Raw genomic sequence first — 16,407 nt, forward strand, 5'->3', positions numbered from 1 at the left:
AACCTATCTACAAACTTGACAGCTTTTAACAACTCTTAAACATCACCTATACAATCAAGCCTTTATATTATGTATACTCCATATGGAAATGCTGCTAACATGCAGCAACAGCAGCAACAGCAGCAACAAAACTTACAGCATCCTCAACCTCAGCATCCATCATTTCAACAACCACAACAACATGCGCAGTATGGTAATATGGGCCAGCAACCCCAAACACAACAATCGGGACCATATGCTAACTTTTTCCAAGATCCAGCAACTTCAATGGCAGCCCAGTTAGCGAAAAATAGTATTGGATCGTCAAATCAATATTTACAACAAAATTTTGGATCAATTATATCTGGAACTGGTGATCTCAACTACTATTTTAGAGTCAGTAACTCATATGTTTTTAGGAAGATTTTGTTAATATTGTTTCCATACAGAAATAAGAACTGGACCAGGTTCACTGCCGAAAATACTGGGACTTCAGGCAACACTACAAGTGTTGCATTCGCTCCCCCAAGTCAGGACATAAATGCACCCGATTTATATATCCCACTAATGTCCTTCATAACATACATTTTGTTGTGGGCCGTGTTTCAAGGATTGAAGGGTGACTTTCATCCTCAATTGTTTGGGTATTTGGCGTCACAAACGTTAGCTTGTTCCTTCTTGGACATCTTGATATTTAAAGTCGGACTCTACTTGTTGAATTGTTCTACTCAAAGCTCATTATGGGATTTAATCAGTTTCAGTGGCTACAAGTATGTGACAATTATTACTTTGCTTTGTTGGAAACACTTAATCGGTGGTAGCTGGATGGTGTACTACGGAGTGGTTGTAGTCTTCACTACGAGTTTAGCATTGTTCTTAATGAGATCATTGAAATTCTTGGTCTTACCTTCGGCAAACACTGCTGCTGGAAGTTCTGCAAGTAACAGTATATCCAGTAAGCAGAGGAAGATTAGAATTCAATTCTTATTTGTTTATGCTGTTGTATTCCAATTTCTCATAGTTCTTTTTATGAGTAGATAGTTTGAGTAGAGATTTCATTAATTACAATATAGAAATATTCTACATCCAAATTATGGTGAATATGTATAATCACCAACGTAAATAGCTGATTATATTTATTGTCAGTCCTGAGACTAGTGTAACTTTTACGCGTAGAGCATCTAAAAAAAATCTCTGACGCGTAGATGGCTTTATGATTCCTGCAAAAATTAGTATAGAGAAATCAAATATATTTGAAAACAACCTATTGCCTACTCTTTGATTGCAGAATATTCTGATCATTTGCTCCAAACTATTCGATCTTTAATTGCATTTATCTAATATAGAACAAATATCAAGGTGATTATCAAATGCCTTCAAAATATGGTAACGGGTCTGGAACAGGACGGTTTGTGAAGAACTCAACAATAAAGTCAGAGTTTAGGAATAATGGATATAACAGAGCAGAGGTAATTGATCCTCTGATTGCAAACAATCCCATGTTAAATGATTCTATACAAAAGCGAGAATTGGTTAACAGAATAGATCAGTTGGATTCTATTATGGGGTTTGACAGAATAGAACACGGTGAAATGGACGGTGCTAAACCTCGTAGAGGATGGCTAGTAAATATGCATGCTACAACAATACCTACTGATGAATATTTGGCCGGATACTCAGGAGTAGATTATTACTTTTTAGATGAAGAAGGAGGATCATTCAAAGCAACAATACGATATGACCCATATTTTTACTTGGTAGTTATACCAGGACACGAGTCTGAGGTAGAAGAAATGCTTAGAAAGGTTTTAGAGCCTTGCAGTTTGAAAGGATTATTAAGAGTTGCCAAGGAGGATTTATCATTACCAAATCATTTAGTGGGTTTAAAGAAAACATTAGTCAAGTTGAGCTTTCACAATGTTGTGGATCTTTTGAGCGCCAGAAGATTGCTTAACCCCATCATTAAAGATAATAAGATGAAAAGAGATACCAGAGATATATACCAAGTGATGAATTTTAACAATGTAAATAATGCTAACGGCACGGAGATTCAAACTAATTTCAATGACAAAAGTACTGAACAGATTGCAGATCCTGCTACATTAATAGACGACATTAGAGAATATGATGTACCGTATCATGTTAGAGTGTCAATTGATGAGAAAATCAGAGTCGGAAAGTGGTATAACGTTTTTGTTAAACACTCAGAGGTTAGATTAGAAGAAGATAAGGAAAAGATAGCTTTTGCCGATCCAGTGATTTTGGCATTCGATATAGAAACAACGAAAGCTCCTCTTAAATTTCCAGATGCAAAAACAGATCAAATCATGATGATATCTTACATGATTGATGGTGAAGGTTTTCTTATTACTAACAGAGAAATTATATCTGAAGATATTGAAGATTTCGAGTATACACCAAAACCAGAATATCCTGGCTTGTTTACTATTTTCAATGAACCAGACGAGAAGATGGTCTTAGTAAGGTTTTTTGAACATATTAGGGATTCGAGACCTACGGTTATTGCTACTTTCAATGGTGATTTTTTTGATTGGCCTTTTGTGGAAAAAAGAACAACTTTTCATGACATGGATATGTTTGAAGAAATTGGATTTGCAAAAGATAATGAAGGTGAGTATAAATCGAAATACTGTGTACATATGGATTGTTATAGATGGGTTAAGAGAGATTCTTATTTACCTCAAGGTTCACAAGGTTTGAAGGCTGTTACTACTGCAAAATTAGGTTACAACCCAACTGAATTAGATCCTGAACTCATGACTCCTTATGCATACGAGAAACCACAACTATTATCTGAGTATTCCGTTTCTGATGCAGTTGCAACATATTACTTGTATTATAAGTACGTCCATCCTTTTATTTTCTCTTTATGCACTATCATTCCATTAAACCCCGATGAAGTTTTAAGAAAAGGTACTGGTACCTTATGTGAAATGTTATTAATGGTTCAAGCGTATGAGAATGGGATAGTTTTACCTAACAAACATACTGAACCAATCGAAAGATTCTATGACGGTCATTTGTTAGAATCGGAGACTTACGTTGGTGGCCACGTAGAATCACTAGAGGCTGGTGTTTTCCGTAGTGATTTACCTAATGATTTTAAAGTTGATCCAACTGCAGTCGATGAAATATTAGGTGATTTACATAATGCCTTGAAGTTTTGTATTGAGGTTGAAAATAACAAAAAAGTTGAAGATGTTGAAAACTATGATGAAGTTTATAATCAAATTAAGGATAGTTTGGTTAATTTAAGGGAAACCCCTATTAGACATGAGAATCCTTTAATTTTTCATGTTGATGTTGCTTCAATGTATCCTAATATTATGACTTCAAATAGATTACAACCAGATTCGATGAAATCAGAAGAAGATTGTGCAGCTTGTGACTTCAATAGACCCGGTAAGAACTGTGATCGTAGATTGCCTTGGTCATGGAGAGGTGAATACTACCCTGCGGAAATGAATGAATATGGTATGATAAAGAGGACTTTACAAAATGAAACATTCCCTCCTGCAAAACCATGGCTTCCTGCTAAAACATTTGATGAGTTATCGTACTCAGAGCAAGCCCTGTTAATTAAGAAGAGATTGAGTGATTATTCTAGAAAAGTATATCATAGAATAAAGCAGTCCAAAACTGTTTCGAGAGAAGCGATAGTTTGTCAACGTGAAAACCCGTTTTATGTTGATACAGTTAGATCTTTTCGGGATCGTCGTTATGAATTTAAAACGTTGGTTAAAGTTTGGAAAGGCAAAACTGCAAAAATAGATAAACATGATACAATTGCAAAAGATGAAGCTAAGAAGATGGTAGTTTTATACGATTCTTTACAATTAGCACATAAAGTCATTTTAAACTCCTTTTATGGTTATGTAATGAGAAAGGGTTCTCGTTGGTACTCAATGGAAATGGCAGGTATTACTTGTCTTACTGGTGCAACTATTATTCAAATGGCCAGGTCTTTAGTTGAAAGGTTAGGAAGACCCCTTGAATTAGACACAGATGGTATTTGGTGTATTTTACCGAAATCATTCCCAGAAAACTATTATTTTAAATGTAAGGATGGTAAAAACATCTTTCTTGAATATCCCTGTTCAATGTTAAACTATTTAGTTCATGACAAATTTACTAATCATCAGTACCAAGACTTGGTTGATCCTAACACTTTTAAATACAAGACTAGATCTGAAAATTCAATTTTCTTTGAAGTTGATGGTCCATATAAAGCAATGGTCTTACCAACATCGAAAGAAGAAGGAAAGGGATTGAAGAAAAGATATGCAGTATTTAATGATGACGGATCGTTAGCTGAATTGAAAGGCTTCGAATTGAAAAGAAGAGGTGAATTACAATTGATTAAGAACTTCCAATCTGATATTTTCAAATTGTTTTTGGATGGGGATAGTTTAGAAAATTGTTATAAGTCTGTGGCTACGGTAGCAAATAATTGGTTGGACGTCTTGGATACCAAAGGAGGTATGTTAGAGGATGAAGACTTGATTGAACTTATTTGTGAAAATAGAAGTATGTCTAAAAGTTTAGCAGAATATGGTAATCAAAAATCTACTTCAATCACAACAGCGAAAAGATTAGGTGAATTTTTAGGCGAAGAAATGATCAAAGATGCTGGTTTAGCATGTAAATATATTATCAGTTCCAAACCAATCGGAAGCCCTGTCACAGAACGAGCTGTTCCAGTTTCTATTTTTTCCTCCGAGAAGAAAGAGTTTTTTTTGAAGAAGTGGTTGAAAGATCCATCTTTAGAGAATTTTGACCCAAGAAGTGTTATTGATTGGAATTATTATTATGAGCGTTTAGCATCTGTTGTTCAAAAAATTATTTCTATTCCAGCAGCCTTGCAAGATATAAAGAATCCTGTTCCTAGAGTGCCACATCCAGAATGGTTACAGAAGAAGATTAACTCCAAAGAAGATAGTAAGCAACAATCATCAATTTCATCCTTTTTTGGCCAAGCTACAAAGAAGGAAGTATTACAGAAGCTGATTAAATCAATTCAAGATATTGAAGATTTTGGAGAGTTAGATGCCTCTATCCCCAAAGGAAGAGTTAGCAAGGTGACTTCAAGGAAGAGGAGGAACGGAAAGGCAAATAATGTTTCTGACTCTGAAGAAGAGGAACGAAACAATGCCATTTTGAATGGAGAATGCCCTTCAATGACAGAAGATTATGCTGGATTTTTGCAATATCAAAAGGCTAAATGGAAAGTCCAAGAGAAAAACAGAGAAAGAAGAAAAAAGTTATTTGGCTCAAATGCAGAATCTTCACATAGGTCTTCAGTTGGCGGAATTATTCGAAGACAAGCCGAAAATATTGCTGGTTCTGATTGGGAAATTCTAGAATATAAAGCAGATCCATCCAAACCTGGTGATATTAAAGTATATGTCCTGGCAAGTAATAAAGTACACTCGTTTACTTTCCATGTACCGAAAAAGGTATATGCTAGTTTCAAGACTGAATTATCTCCTAAGAAAGCTATTAGGAACTGTGAAATTGAAAAATCAACTGCTGTATTACCAAATGGTCACGATGGTTCTAATTTATACAAGTTAACCATGCCCGAAGAAACGTATTTAGAGGAATCTACAAAAGTTGAAAGCTTGTTACAAGATTCGAATATTTTGGGACTTTATGAAACTCAGGTGGGAGCAGTAGAAAGGGCCATTATTGATTTAGGTAACAATATCAGATTTGACGACACTAAAGTTGGTGCTTTAGGTAAAGGCTTGAAAAATGGATTTAACGTGAAGGATTTAATGAAAGTCGAAAGAGATTCTTATTTGAAGCGCTTTGGTATGGATATTATTTATTTTTTGCACCTTGTAACTAATAGTTACGAATTCTTTACTATATTCAAATCATGGGAAAATACGGCATCTATATTTGTATTGAAGCCTTCTGCCAATGCTCAGGAATTACCATCAAATATGGATAAAATATATAGAGAAATATTTGAAGCTAAGAAGGACAGGTTGGGCAAAATGTACAGCATTATTGAATACCCCGACGAAATGAAGTTTGAAACTACATATTTCCACGATACTGCCAAAATATTTAAGAAGATGGACAATTGCATAAGCAAAATATATGAGAGCAGAAGTAATAGAGCTTTACTAGCAGTTCAATCTCCTTATACAACGAAAGTCTTGAATCTTCTTAAATCAACATCGAGCTTTCCAACTATCAAAATGAACGTAAGTGAACTTTCATTACCTGCTGTTGGCTGGCAGTCGTTAATTATCAAAAGAGTTGTTAATCATTATTTTGTATTGGCATCTTGGATCAAAAAGTTGATTTCCTTAGCTAAATATGGTAATGTTCCATTATGTAATTTACAAATTGAGAATATGGGATATTTAATCGACATTGAATATGCCAGAAGACTAAGTCAGAGTAATATAGTCTTATGGTTATCATCACGACCATTGCCAGATCATGGTGGGTTTGAAATGGATAAAGCCCAAGATTTTGAAAATTTAGAATTTCCGACTATCAATAACCCAGAAATCTATGAAACAGCTTGCTTAGAAGTTGAGATTGGTACGCTAACTATTAATACAATCTTGACTAGTGCATTAATTAATGAAGCTGAAGGAACTGACTTGGCTGATGATGCTGTTCAATTTGATAATAATAACGGAGCTTCTACAATTGCTGAAGATTCATTTTCCACACCCGCATTAAGTATATTACGAGGAATGGTTAAAGATTGGTGGGATGATGCATTAAAAAATAATGATAATGCTGATTCTATGATGAATAACTTAGTAACATGGGTACAAAGGTCAGATTCTCTTTTATATGATTATTCATTGCATTACCACGTCCATAACTTAACTACTAAGGCTCTATTACAGTTAATTGGTGAATTTAAGAGAATGAATGCTCAAGTCATCTTTGCTAATAGAAACAAGATGTTAATACAGACAACTAAAGTTTCTATCGAGAACTCGTATGCATATGGCCAATATATCCTTAAGGCTGCTAGATCAAAACCATTATTCAACTTTTTAGATTTAAGAATCGTAAAGTACTGGGATTTATTAGTTTGGATGGATGAATATAATTTCGGTGGTAGGTGCTGTACTGAGATAACTAACGACGAGGTGCAAAATTTGATACCTGTGAACAAATGGCAAATTACAAAATTTTTGCCGGTCATATTTCAAAATGAGTTTGAAGATTGGCTAATTATATTCTTAGATTCGTTGACCAAGTTCAAGAACGACACATTGATCCCTGGTACTCAAACAGGTACGCCAAGAGTTACCCAGATTGCGCATATATTAAAGGGCCAGAAAAAGCTCGATTCAAATGAGACAGAAGAAGAGAGTATTTCAAATGGAGTAATGGAATTGTTCAGAAAGCCATTACAAAAAAGGATAGAAAAATTGGCTCGCCGTCAAAACGAATCAATTCTTAATCCAGAATTAAGACAAGAATATGAATTTCCTAAATTGCCTGGTTCTTATACAAGTATGAAGAATCCTTCTTTGGAATTAGTTAAGTTCTTGTGTGCTGTGTTTGGTTTATCGAGAAAGAGAAACATAGAAGTCAGACTTCTAAGAAGAGAATTATTATCAATTTTTGATATCAAGGAATTCAGTGATGAAGCAGCCTTTAAGAACCCGAGCAGCTCTTTGAAAATCCCGCATGTTATCTGTGATTATTGCAACTATATCAGAGATATTGATTTCTGTCGCGATGAACAAAAAAATATTTGGAATTGTAGTAATTGCAACAAGACGTACAATAGAGTGGCAATCGAAGAGGAGCTCGTAGCCCAATATAATAAGTTGCTAACGAAGTTTTATATTCAAGATCTTAAATGTTCGAAATGTCATCAAATCAAGAGTGATAATATGAGTGAGTATTGTAAGTGCTCCGGTAAATGGACGGAAACCTTAAAATATACAGAAGTCGATAAGAGACTCCAAATTTTTTCTAATGTTGGAGGATTTTTCAACTTACAATTACTCAAAGGCATAATCGAAGAACTTGCGTTATAATTAGCATATGTATTTAAATTTCTATTATTTACAATATATACATCTTTAACAGTCAGATAATGCGTAAAATACTTTCTCGCGTTTTGAGATCAAAAGCATAAATTTTGCAAACTGATACAAAATAAAGAAGCGTCAATACGTTGAACAATGTCCTTATCAGAAGAGGCGCTAAATGATTTGAAAGGAATAGTGAAATGCAGAGAGACTCAAATTGAGCTACTTAATGCGTTCATTTCTAAAGAGCTGGAAACGCTGGTTCCATCTTTGATTGCTCATGGCTACAAGTCAATTGGTAAAACTTACACTATTGAAAGATATTTAGAAGCGTTAGGAATAAATAAGACAATAGTTAAGTGTGACGAATGCGTTACGAAAAAGCTTTTACTTCAAAGATGTTTAAAGCGAATTCGAATGGATAGTGGTGTTGATTTGTCGAAATATAATCAATTATTCAATTACAAAGGTGTCGAGGTGACCAATGTTGGAAAGCTATGTGAAAATTTTGCAAGTTTCGTTGTTGCATTGGAGCAATTTATAGAAGAAACAAACTATCAAGATCCGCATGTTCTTTTATTAGATAGATTTGACCAATGTATGGATCCTACAAATGAGTTATTCCCTGGCTTTCTCAGATTACAAGAACAGTCTAAGATTAAGAACATAAGCATAATATTCGTCATATCTAGTGACGAACCTAAAGAAATAGTTACTAATCCAATACCTCATATTTATTTCAAACCATATACACAAGATCAAATAGTAGAAATCCTACAAAATAATCAGTTCTGCTTCTTTGAGAATAAGATGTATGATAACCATATAGGTGAAGACTTTTGGAAGCAATATTCCAAAATAATTGTTGATTCTTTTTTTGCATATACGGGTTCGAATATGAATTTGCTAATAGACATATGCTTTAAATTATGGTGGAGCTTCATACGACCAGTGATTGAAGGAAGATACAAACCGAGTGAATTTCTCAGAATATATAGAGAGAATAAGGATCTCTTCATTAACGACTCAATTATAAATAATTCATTGGTTCGTGAGTACGGGACCCTTGACGAAGACAAATCTTCAAATGCTACAAATGTTGATGATTTACCTAATCATTCTAAATTTATACTTATTGCATCGTATTTGGCATCGTTTAATGAGCCCAAAAACGACTTGAATATATTTTCTAGAATCAAAGTTAAAGGCAAGAAGAGAAAATCAAATATAGCCAAGATTAGGAAAGGAGAATTATCCAAAGATGATATCAATACACAATTGCTCTCGCCAAATTATTTTGATTTAGAAAGATTGCTAGCCATCATTTCAGTAATTTACAGAAATGAATCAGAATCCTTAAACAAGTCAAATGAGGACTTCTTGAATTTTTATGATAATATGTCTGAAAGAGAGATAGCAAAAAAAGAACAGGAATTTGCTAAGTTTACGTTAAATTCAAATATAGATTTAAACAGTCAAATAGCTACATTAGTATCACTAGGCTTATTGACGAGGACAACGGCGCTAGATATTTTAAGTTCTAAGATAAGATGGAAATGTAATATTAGTTGGCCGATGGTAGAAGGTATAGCCAAAGAAATCAATTTTCCATTGCACAATTATTTATTTGATTAATCATGATATATTATTTAAATCGAAATTAACGTTAATAATTGGCTTAAACCCCGTTTCACCAATTTTTCGTACTACAACACTATCCTGGAAGTAATCTTTTGACCAGTGATACATTTCAAATTCAGAATATGGACCATGGATTTCATCCTGTCCAATCCATTTGAATTCCCAAATTCTATCGCCATAATCATCATTCTCGTTATTATCCTCATAATCTTCTCTTGTCCGTTTATGTCCTCGCGATTCCTGGTTATAATCATTACCTGTCTCTTGTTTATATCTTCTCATCAATTCTTCCCTAGTTAATTCATAAGCATCAACGACGCCCTTCTTATTGATCAATTTATCACACAAATCTGTAAGCCGAATAACTATCTTTTTCCTTTCTTGATCCTTTTCGATATTATGAACTTTCTTCTTAGACCTGGATTTCTTAGGCGGAGAAAATCTTGTTAATGCCTCCATAGGTGTTTCGACAGGTTCTAACAACTCAATTAGATCAGACAATATTCTATTTATTGGTATGAATTCGTCTGCCGATTCTTTCATCCTCCGCTCTTTGTCTAATCTATTTCTTTCCAATTGAGCTTTTTTGGCCCTTTCTATGTCGCCCTTTTTCAAATCCATCCATTCATCTTGATTATCATCATCGTCATCGTAATTATTTCTAATGAAATTACCATTTTCATCGAAATTTCCTTCATCTGTCTCTTCGTGAAGATCGAAAGCTTCTATTTTAGGTGCCAGTTTATTTTTAGCTAAGTGGGCTGCGCTCTCAACATAGTCCATATGCTCTATATTTGTATAATAGTCAATCTTTGTTTTATTAATTTGGCCGGATTTATTATCTTCATTGCTTTCATTGTCATCTTCACTTTCATAAATTGGATTGAGTTTGTAGTTGTCGTTTATAGGATTATCAAATTCGTCTTTTTCAAATGCTTCAGTATGTTGCAAACCGTCTACAATTTCTGTATCTTTTATTCTATCCTCCTTATCATCCCCATCCTTATCGTCTTCATCACTCGCAAACATATCATCATTGGATTCCTCTTCTTTATCGTTATCATTTATTCGCTTATCTTCTTGATCATCACGATAATCTTCAAGTGATGAATCTGAATCGTAATTTAATCGTACATCATTACGGTGTTTCAGCTTGTATCTTGCATTATTTCCAGGCAAATCATCGTTCAAGATATCATCTTCGTATTGTTTTTCATTATTATTCATTGTGATGTATATTTGACTTTCGACTAGCCTATTTAAAAAAAATACTCAGATGGGTGCGATGAACCTTCAATATTTAAATAAGATGAATGATGATAAGATATTTGAAATCAACAAAAGACGAAAGTTAAATAAAGCAGATATGACAGAAGTTGACTATGATATGGATAAAATATTAAACCTAGAAGAAGAATACTACCGACAAGGTTACGAGGAAGGACAAGACTTTTCAACTAAACAGCAGTACAATGAAGGTAAAGAATATGGATATCAAACAGGATTTCAAAGATTTTTAATAATAGGATACATAGAAGGCTTGGTCAAATATTGGCAAACCAATATAGAGAAATATGAAAAGGGCATAGAGAATAAATCGTTAAGAAATCATATTTCACAATTAAGTGAATTAGTTCAAAATCCCCCAACTACTAATGGAATGGAGGAGGTTAAGGAATTTGAGAAGAGAATTACAAAGGGTAGAAATAAATTGAGAGTGATAGCGAATATATGCAAAGAGCTGTGGAAAGTGAATAAATTGGATAGTTTAATGAAGGAGATCGGAGGACAACTACAAGTGAGTGAAAATGTCGATGATATGTGGTAATATGTACATATATAATTAAAAATAAAAATCAAAGTCTAAGGATTTGCATTTACTTTCTAGTTTATAATTTAAGATCCCACCCAATGGACAATCATTCACACCTATAATCAAGTCCTCACCATAACCATATTCCATAGGAGCAAAATTTAAACCCGCACATTTACCAAGAAAATCTATTGATTGAACTCTCAGTAAATAATTATCAGAATTTGATAAATCAGCCATTTGAATAATACCCACATGATCTAAACTTTCCGCCCAGCTTAGATATTCACCATTACGACTAAATTTACAATTTCTTACTGGCGCACCTTGAGCTGATAAAGTCCCTAACGCACTATTCCAACAATGCACACTCTCCTTTGTATTTCGCCTATCCCAAATCTTGATGCTACTATCCTGGTTACCTGTAACTAGAATGTTTTCATTTTTAGGTGACCAATCACAACTAAAACCATAATCCTTATGTCCTCTACATTCCTGACTGTAATCAATTGAGGGCATTCTCTTGTCCAAGATAAACGAATTCACATGATCACCAGTAATAATAAATTCATTGTGGTTATGGGGATTTATGCTAAGACAATTAATCGAGAATGGCAAATTATACAGTTCTGTAGAACCCGTGGTCATATCTATTATTCTCAATACCTTATCATTTGAAGAAATAATCAATTCTCTATCATCATGTATCGCTATATGGTTCGTAATTCCCTCAGAATCATTCGTCAAATTGAATTCACCTATCAATTCTGGACGTGTCGGATTTGAAATATTTTGCAAAATATAACCACCTTCAAAAGTACCACATGCAAGTATCCTATTGGAACAGGTCATAGTAGATATTCTACTGTTTGAATTATATAATAATGATCTGGATTCCATGAGACAGTCTAATTTCATTCCATTTCTTTCCTTTGTTAATTGATCATCTGGCATCAAACGATTAACTCTAAAAAATGTTTGGCATTCATCTGTACTGGTCGCATCTATAGGAAAATTATAATCATATAAATGACTCAGAGGATAGAAAATTCCATTAGATAGGTTTTCGCTGCAGCAGACCAAATTCCTTAACTGGAAATGTGTGATATGTAGTTTTAATTTGCAGAAAAATTTGTGGAATTGAAAAAAATTAGTTTTTGTTCCATAGGTCTGAAAATTAAAATGCTAATACTGGTTAGTAAAATTCTAGGTTTCAGTAGATAATTAAAATCACATACATCTCTAATAGATTCTCTGGACTTTGAAATATTATAAAACCAATTCATTTCTCCTATTCTTGCTCTATCAATAGCAATTTTTTCTCGTAAGTCTGATGGCCATATTACACCCTGGCAGTCAGTCTCATTTAGATTCTGGATAGAAAAAGGCAAATTGTCCTCTCTTAATTTTAATGAATTTAAAATGCTTAGTATTTCTGATTTTTTTAGGGCCGAGTTTTCATCGTATAGAAGATTATACAAAAAAGACAACGATTCTGATTGACTCAACTCATATTCATGGCTCGATTCTTGAGGCGAGTTGGTCGCCTCAATAACAGTATTTCCTTCTTCGGCATTCGGAATATCCTCTATGGAGATATATCGATCCGTCAGACCATTATTGGAAAGTGTGTTAGTGGTATACGTGATTTGTTCTTCTGTTAATTGTATAGCCATAATGTGTTAGAACGGGACGTCAACTCCAAAATCCCATACAGTCACTGTTCTTCCAATAATAATAATAATAAGGTACGACTTGTAAAGAAACTCGTATATCACTTCTCCTATCAATAATATAATACAATATAATGTGTTTTTTCAGTATAAGTACTACCAGGACATATAGTCTGAAAATGAACAATTATAGCTAAAACATTATTACTCAAAATTAAGAAATAAAATGTCGTATAACATGCTGCATTTTGTTGCAGTTAATGTCGTAAAAATGTCTCCTTGATATCTCACTACTAACTAACTACTGTTTAGTGATTGATCAGGGTAAGATAATTTCATCCTAACATCCACGTTGTAATATTACCTAATGATGAAATCTGATTCTATTCGTATTATGTAAGATTACACATTTGTTCGAAATCGTTTCACATCATCTACATCAAGAATATAATTAGCAAGTATTTATATATATATATATATAGAGCTTACTTTTGATGGGTATCGATTTAAATACCAGGAAGAATGGGAGACCCGTCCGTAGAAGGCTGATTGATATAGGCAACTTATGGGTTGTGTAATGTTCCGTCTGTGGCTAGATATCAAATTTGCAGATTAATAAGATGCAAAATGGAGCTGATTTTATTGATAAGTTGATTTGGTCGGCATAGGTCGGACATAAATATATTTTATCTTTTCTGGTACTTCTGTTATCACAAGGAAGAAATAATCAATTAATAAGATGTCTCATCAATACCATTTCGACGTTGCTATGTCATGCTCAGGGTGTTCCAATGCTATAAGCAGAGTGTTAAATAAATTGGATGGTGATAATAAGATTGATGTTTCTTTAGAAAAGCAGACGGTCGATATAACCACAGATAAAGACTACGATACCATTTACAACACCATTGCAAAAACAGGCAAGAAAATTAATGATGGTAAGGTTATACAATAGAAAAGTTTGAGCTTACTATATAGTAATTAGATACATAAACTTGGTTTATTAGGATTCAACATTTCTTATATCGAGAATTTCGTCAATGTAGTTATCTCTAAGGTCGCTTTTGATAAAGACACTTTCAATAATGGATATTAACTCATCTGTGGTGAGATCAAAGAATTCTCCTTGGTAAAACATCTCCATTATGTCCTTCAAGTGATTATTAATCAAAAATAAGACATTGTTGAGCTTGTTGTAAGCGGCCACTGATGTATTGGATTCGTCTACCAACACTAAGTTTGTATTGATGATGTGTTGTATACTCTTGATTATATTAGTCAATTTAGTTGATTGGTATTCTGTTATTTCTTCCATTGATATGATGGAATTAATCATCCAATTTAAAACTATATTGATAACGTCCATAATAATTCTTTTGTAGTTCTGTCTATTAGTTGATTTCAAGTTAGACTTATTCATTCTGTTAAACCAATTATCGATTAGTTTCAATTTACTCTCGTTTTCATTGTCTAGTTTAAAATTATCAAAGTTGGTAGAATCCGAAATAAAATCATCATGCTTCAAATTAATTGAAAAGAGAATCAATGCAACTTCATTGGAGAAGGATTGGATGCTTTGCTTGAGATTGATATCCAAAAACTTCGTTAGCTGTTCATTCTTAAAAAAGTTATTCAATGTTTGTAAGTCATTATGCAATAAGAATGATTCATTCAATGGTGGATATGATATAATAGAAAATGATTCAATAGTGGAGATAAGCGGTTGGATATCATTATTTCCAGTTTCTGTTTGATATTCCAGTAATATTTCCCTTAATTTTGATGGCATTTGTGAGACCTTATGCATTTCCTTATTACCCTTATTTTTATTTAAATTCATTTCTGCATCCTCCCATCCATCGTCATCCCAACCGTCGTTATTCCAATCACCTTCTGGTTGCGTTTGATGATCTGATTTAGAATCAATATCCGGTATTTCCTCATCATCCCATCCATCGTTATCCCATTCATTCCATTCATCCTTATTTTCGTCGGCAGTAGTGTTGTTCTTGTCTTGGTTACGTTCTTTCTTGGTCATCTGATTTTCTTCCAATGCGGAACATTCCTCATGCAATTCTTCTACTAACTGATTGAAGTCACTATTATAAACATCCCTGAGCTTATTAACGTATTTATCAACAACCCAATCAAGATATAAGTCGTTTAATTTATTATTTATATCAGCTCCTGATGTTAAAGATCTTTCGGCTGACAAACCCCAATGTGACTCCTTAGACAACTTAATCACACTAAATAAGCTTTGGATTAAATTATCATTCATAGGATTGATAAAATTATTTATATTCTCTGATATCTTATTAGTCAAGTTATTTGAAATCTTCGACAGATAGAAATTCTTGAATGGTTGAATATTGAATTGATTTATGAAGCTCATAAACTCAGTTATCGATTCACAAAACTCTCTAAATCCAGCCTTCTTATTCAAGACTTTTAAAACAAATGTGTTATTTTGATGCTCTAACTCTATTATTTTGTCATGATTAACTAATTGATCCAATATTTTGTCCCACTGCAATTGTAGTTTACGATGCAAAGATTTAATGGTAAACGACGGGTCAACAATTTCAAACAGATTAAATATTTGAATAAATTCATCGTAAGACATGTCAATATCATTAGTGAATACTTTGCTAACGAAGGAATCATTGCTAGGAAAATAGATGTAGAAATGAGATTCTAATTGTTTTCCCATATTAGCAACTAAATCCTGGTATAATTTATTCAAGCTATCAAGAATAATTAAAGATTCATCGAATTGGGATAGCTTTCGTTTCAATTTTGTCAAATTGTTAACTACAGACTGTAATTCATATTTATCACACCTGTAGTTTGTTTCGTCGACAGGATTCAAGGATATTGTAATCTCTTGAATTAATCCTTTAATAATCCATAGACTATTCAATTGAATTAAAGCATCATCACTTACATTAAGTTTATCATTTAATTGAGATATGTTTAATTTATTAAGATCATCCTTGTCAGTTGTCTCCACCGGTAATTTCAAGTTTTCATCATTTATTATGTCAATAGCTGCAGTATACTTCACCGATTCAAACTCATTATCGATTGCTCGAAGATCTGATTCATATCCTAATACTAGGTCTGTTATCGACATCTGTAATTCTAGAATGCTTATTTCGAGTAGACCAATCTGATTTCTGGATTCGATCGATGAATTTATTTCAAATTATCGCACAGTTTATATTATGAGCATAAATACGCTACTATATATAAA

The 16,407-nt window shown here is 33.3% G+C and overlaps 8 protein-coding genes across 8 annotated transcripts; 5 read left to right on the forward strand and 3 right to left on the reverse strand. All coding sequences in view use genetic code 12, as the record gives it.

Moving 5' to 3' along the window:
• Positions 1 to 69: 69 nt before the first annotated feature.
• On the forward strand, positions 70 to 1,020 carry DEHA2E21978g (DEHA2E21978p; the record flags this gene model as incomplete). Its single annotated transcript, XM_460257.1, has 1 exon — positions 70 to 1,020. The coding sequence occupies one exon, from the start codon at positions 70 to 72 to the stop codon at positions 1,018 to 1,020; it is 951 nt and encodes a 316-aa protein (XP_460257.1).
• Positions 1,021 to 1,349: 329 nt separating this feature from the next.
• DEHA2E22000g (DEHA2E22000p) lies at positions 1,350 to 8,030 on the forward strand (the record flags this gene model as incomplete). Its single annotated transcript, XM_002770477.1, has 1 exon — positions 1,350 to 8,030. The coding sequence occupies one exon, from the start codon at positions 1,350 to 1,352 to the stop codon at positions 8,028 to 8,030; it is 6,681 nt and encodes a 2,226-aa protein (XP_002770523.1).
• A 147-nt stretch (positions 8,031 to 8,177) lies between these two features.
• DEHA2E22022g (DEHA2E22022p) lies at positions 8,178 to 9,659 on the forward strand (the record flags this gene model as incomplete). Its single annotated transcript, XM_002770478.1, has 1 exon — positions 8,178 to 9,659. One exon carries the CDS (start codon positions 8,178 to 8,180, stop codon positions 9,657 to 9,659), a length of 1,482 nt encoding a protein of 493 aa, XP_002770524.1.
• DEHA2E22044g (DEHA2E22044p) lies at positions 9,660 to 10,892 on the reverse strand (the record flags this gene model as incomplete). Its single annotated transcript, XM_460260.1, has 1 exon — positions 9,660 to 10,892. The coding sequence occupies one exon, from the start codon at positions 10,890 to 10,892 to the stop codon at positions 9,660 to 9,662; it is 1,233 nt and encodes a 410-aa protein (XP_460260.2).
• A 49-nt stretch (positions 10,893 to 10,941) lies between these two features.
• On the forward strand, positions 10,942 to 11,493 carry DEHA2E22066g (DEHA2E22066p; the record flags this gene model as incomplete). Its single annotated transcript, XM_460261.1, has 1 exon — positions 10,942 to 11,493. One exon carries the CDS (start codon positions 10,942 to 10,944, stop codon positions 11,491 to 11,493), a length of 552 nt encoding a protein of 183 aa, XP_460261.2.
• A 15-nt stretch (positions 11,494 to 11,508) lies between these two features.
• Positions 11,509 to 13,154, reverse strand: DEHA2E22088g (DEHA2E22088p; the record flags this gene model as incomplete). Its single annotated transcript, XM_002770479.1, has 2 exons — positions 11,509 to 12,663; positions 12,717 to 13,154. 2 exons carry the CDS (start codon positions 13,152 to 13,154, stop codon positions 11,509 to 11,511), a joined length of 1,593 nt encoding a protein of 530 aa, XP_002770525.1.
• Positions 13,155 to 13,890: 736 nt separating this feature from the next.
• Positions 13,891 to 14,106, forward strand: DEHA2E22110g (DEHA2E22110p; the record flags this gene model as incomplete). The annotated part of the gene is made up of 1 exon (XM_460262.1): positions 13,891 to 14,106. One exon carries the CDS (start codon positions 13,891 to 13,893, stop codon positions 14,104 to 14,106), a length of 216 nt encoding a protein of 71 aa, XP_460262.1.
• Positions 14,107 to 14,154: 48 nt separating this feature from the next.
• Positions 14,155 to 16,287, reverse strand: DEHA2E22132g (DEHA2E22132p; the record flags this gene model as incomplete). Its single annotated transcript, XM_460263.1, has 1 exon — positions 14,155 to 16,287. The coding sequence occupies one exon, from the start codon at positions 16,285 to 16,287 to the stop codon at positions 14,155 to 14,157; it is 2,133 nt and encodes a 710-aa protein (XP_460263.2).
• Between the last annotated feature and the right edge of the window lie 120 nt (positions 16,288 to 16,407).

The sequence above is a fragment of the Debaryomyces hansenii genome (genome assembly GCF_000006445.2).
Source record: "Debaryomyces hansenii CBS767 chromosome E complete sequence".
Lineage (NCBI taxonomy): Eukaryota > Fungi > Ascomycota > Pichiomycetes > Serinales > Debaryomycetaceae > Debaryomyces > Debaryomyces hansenii.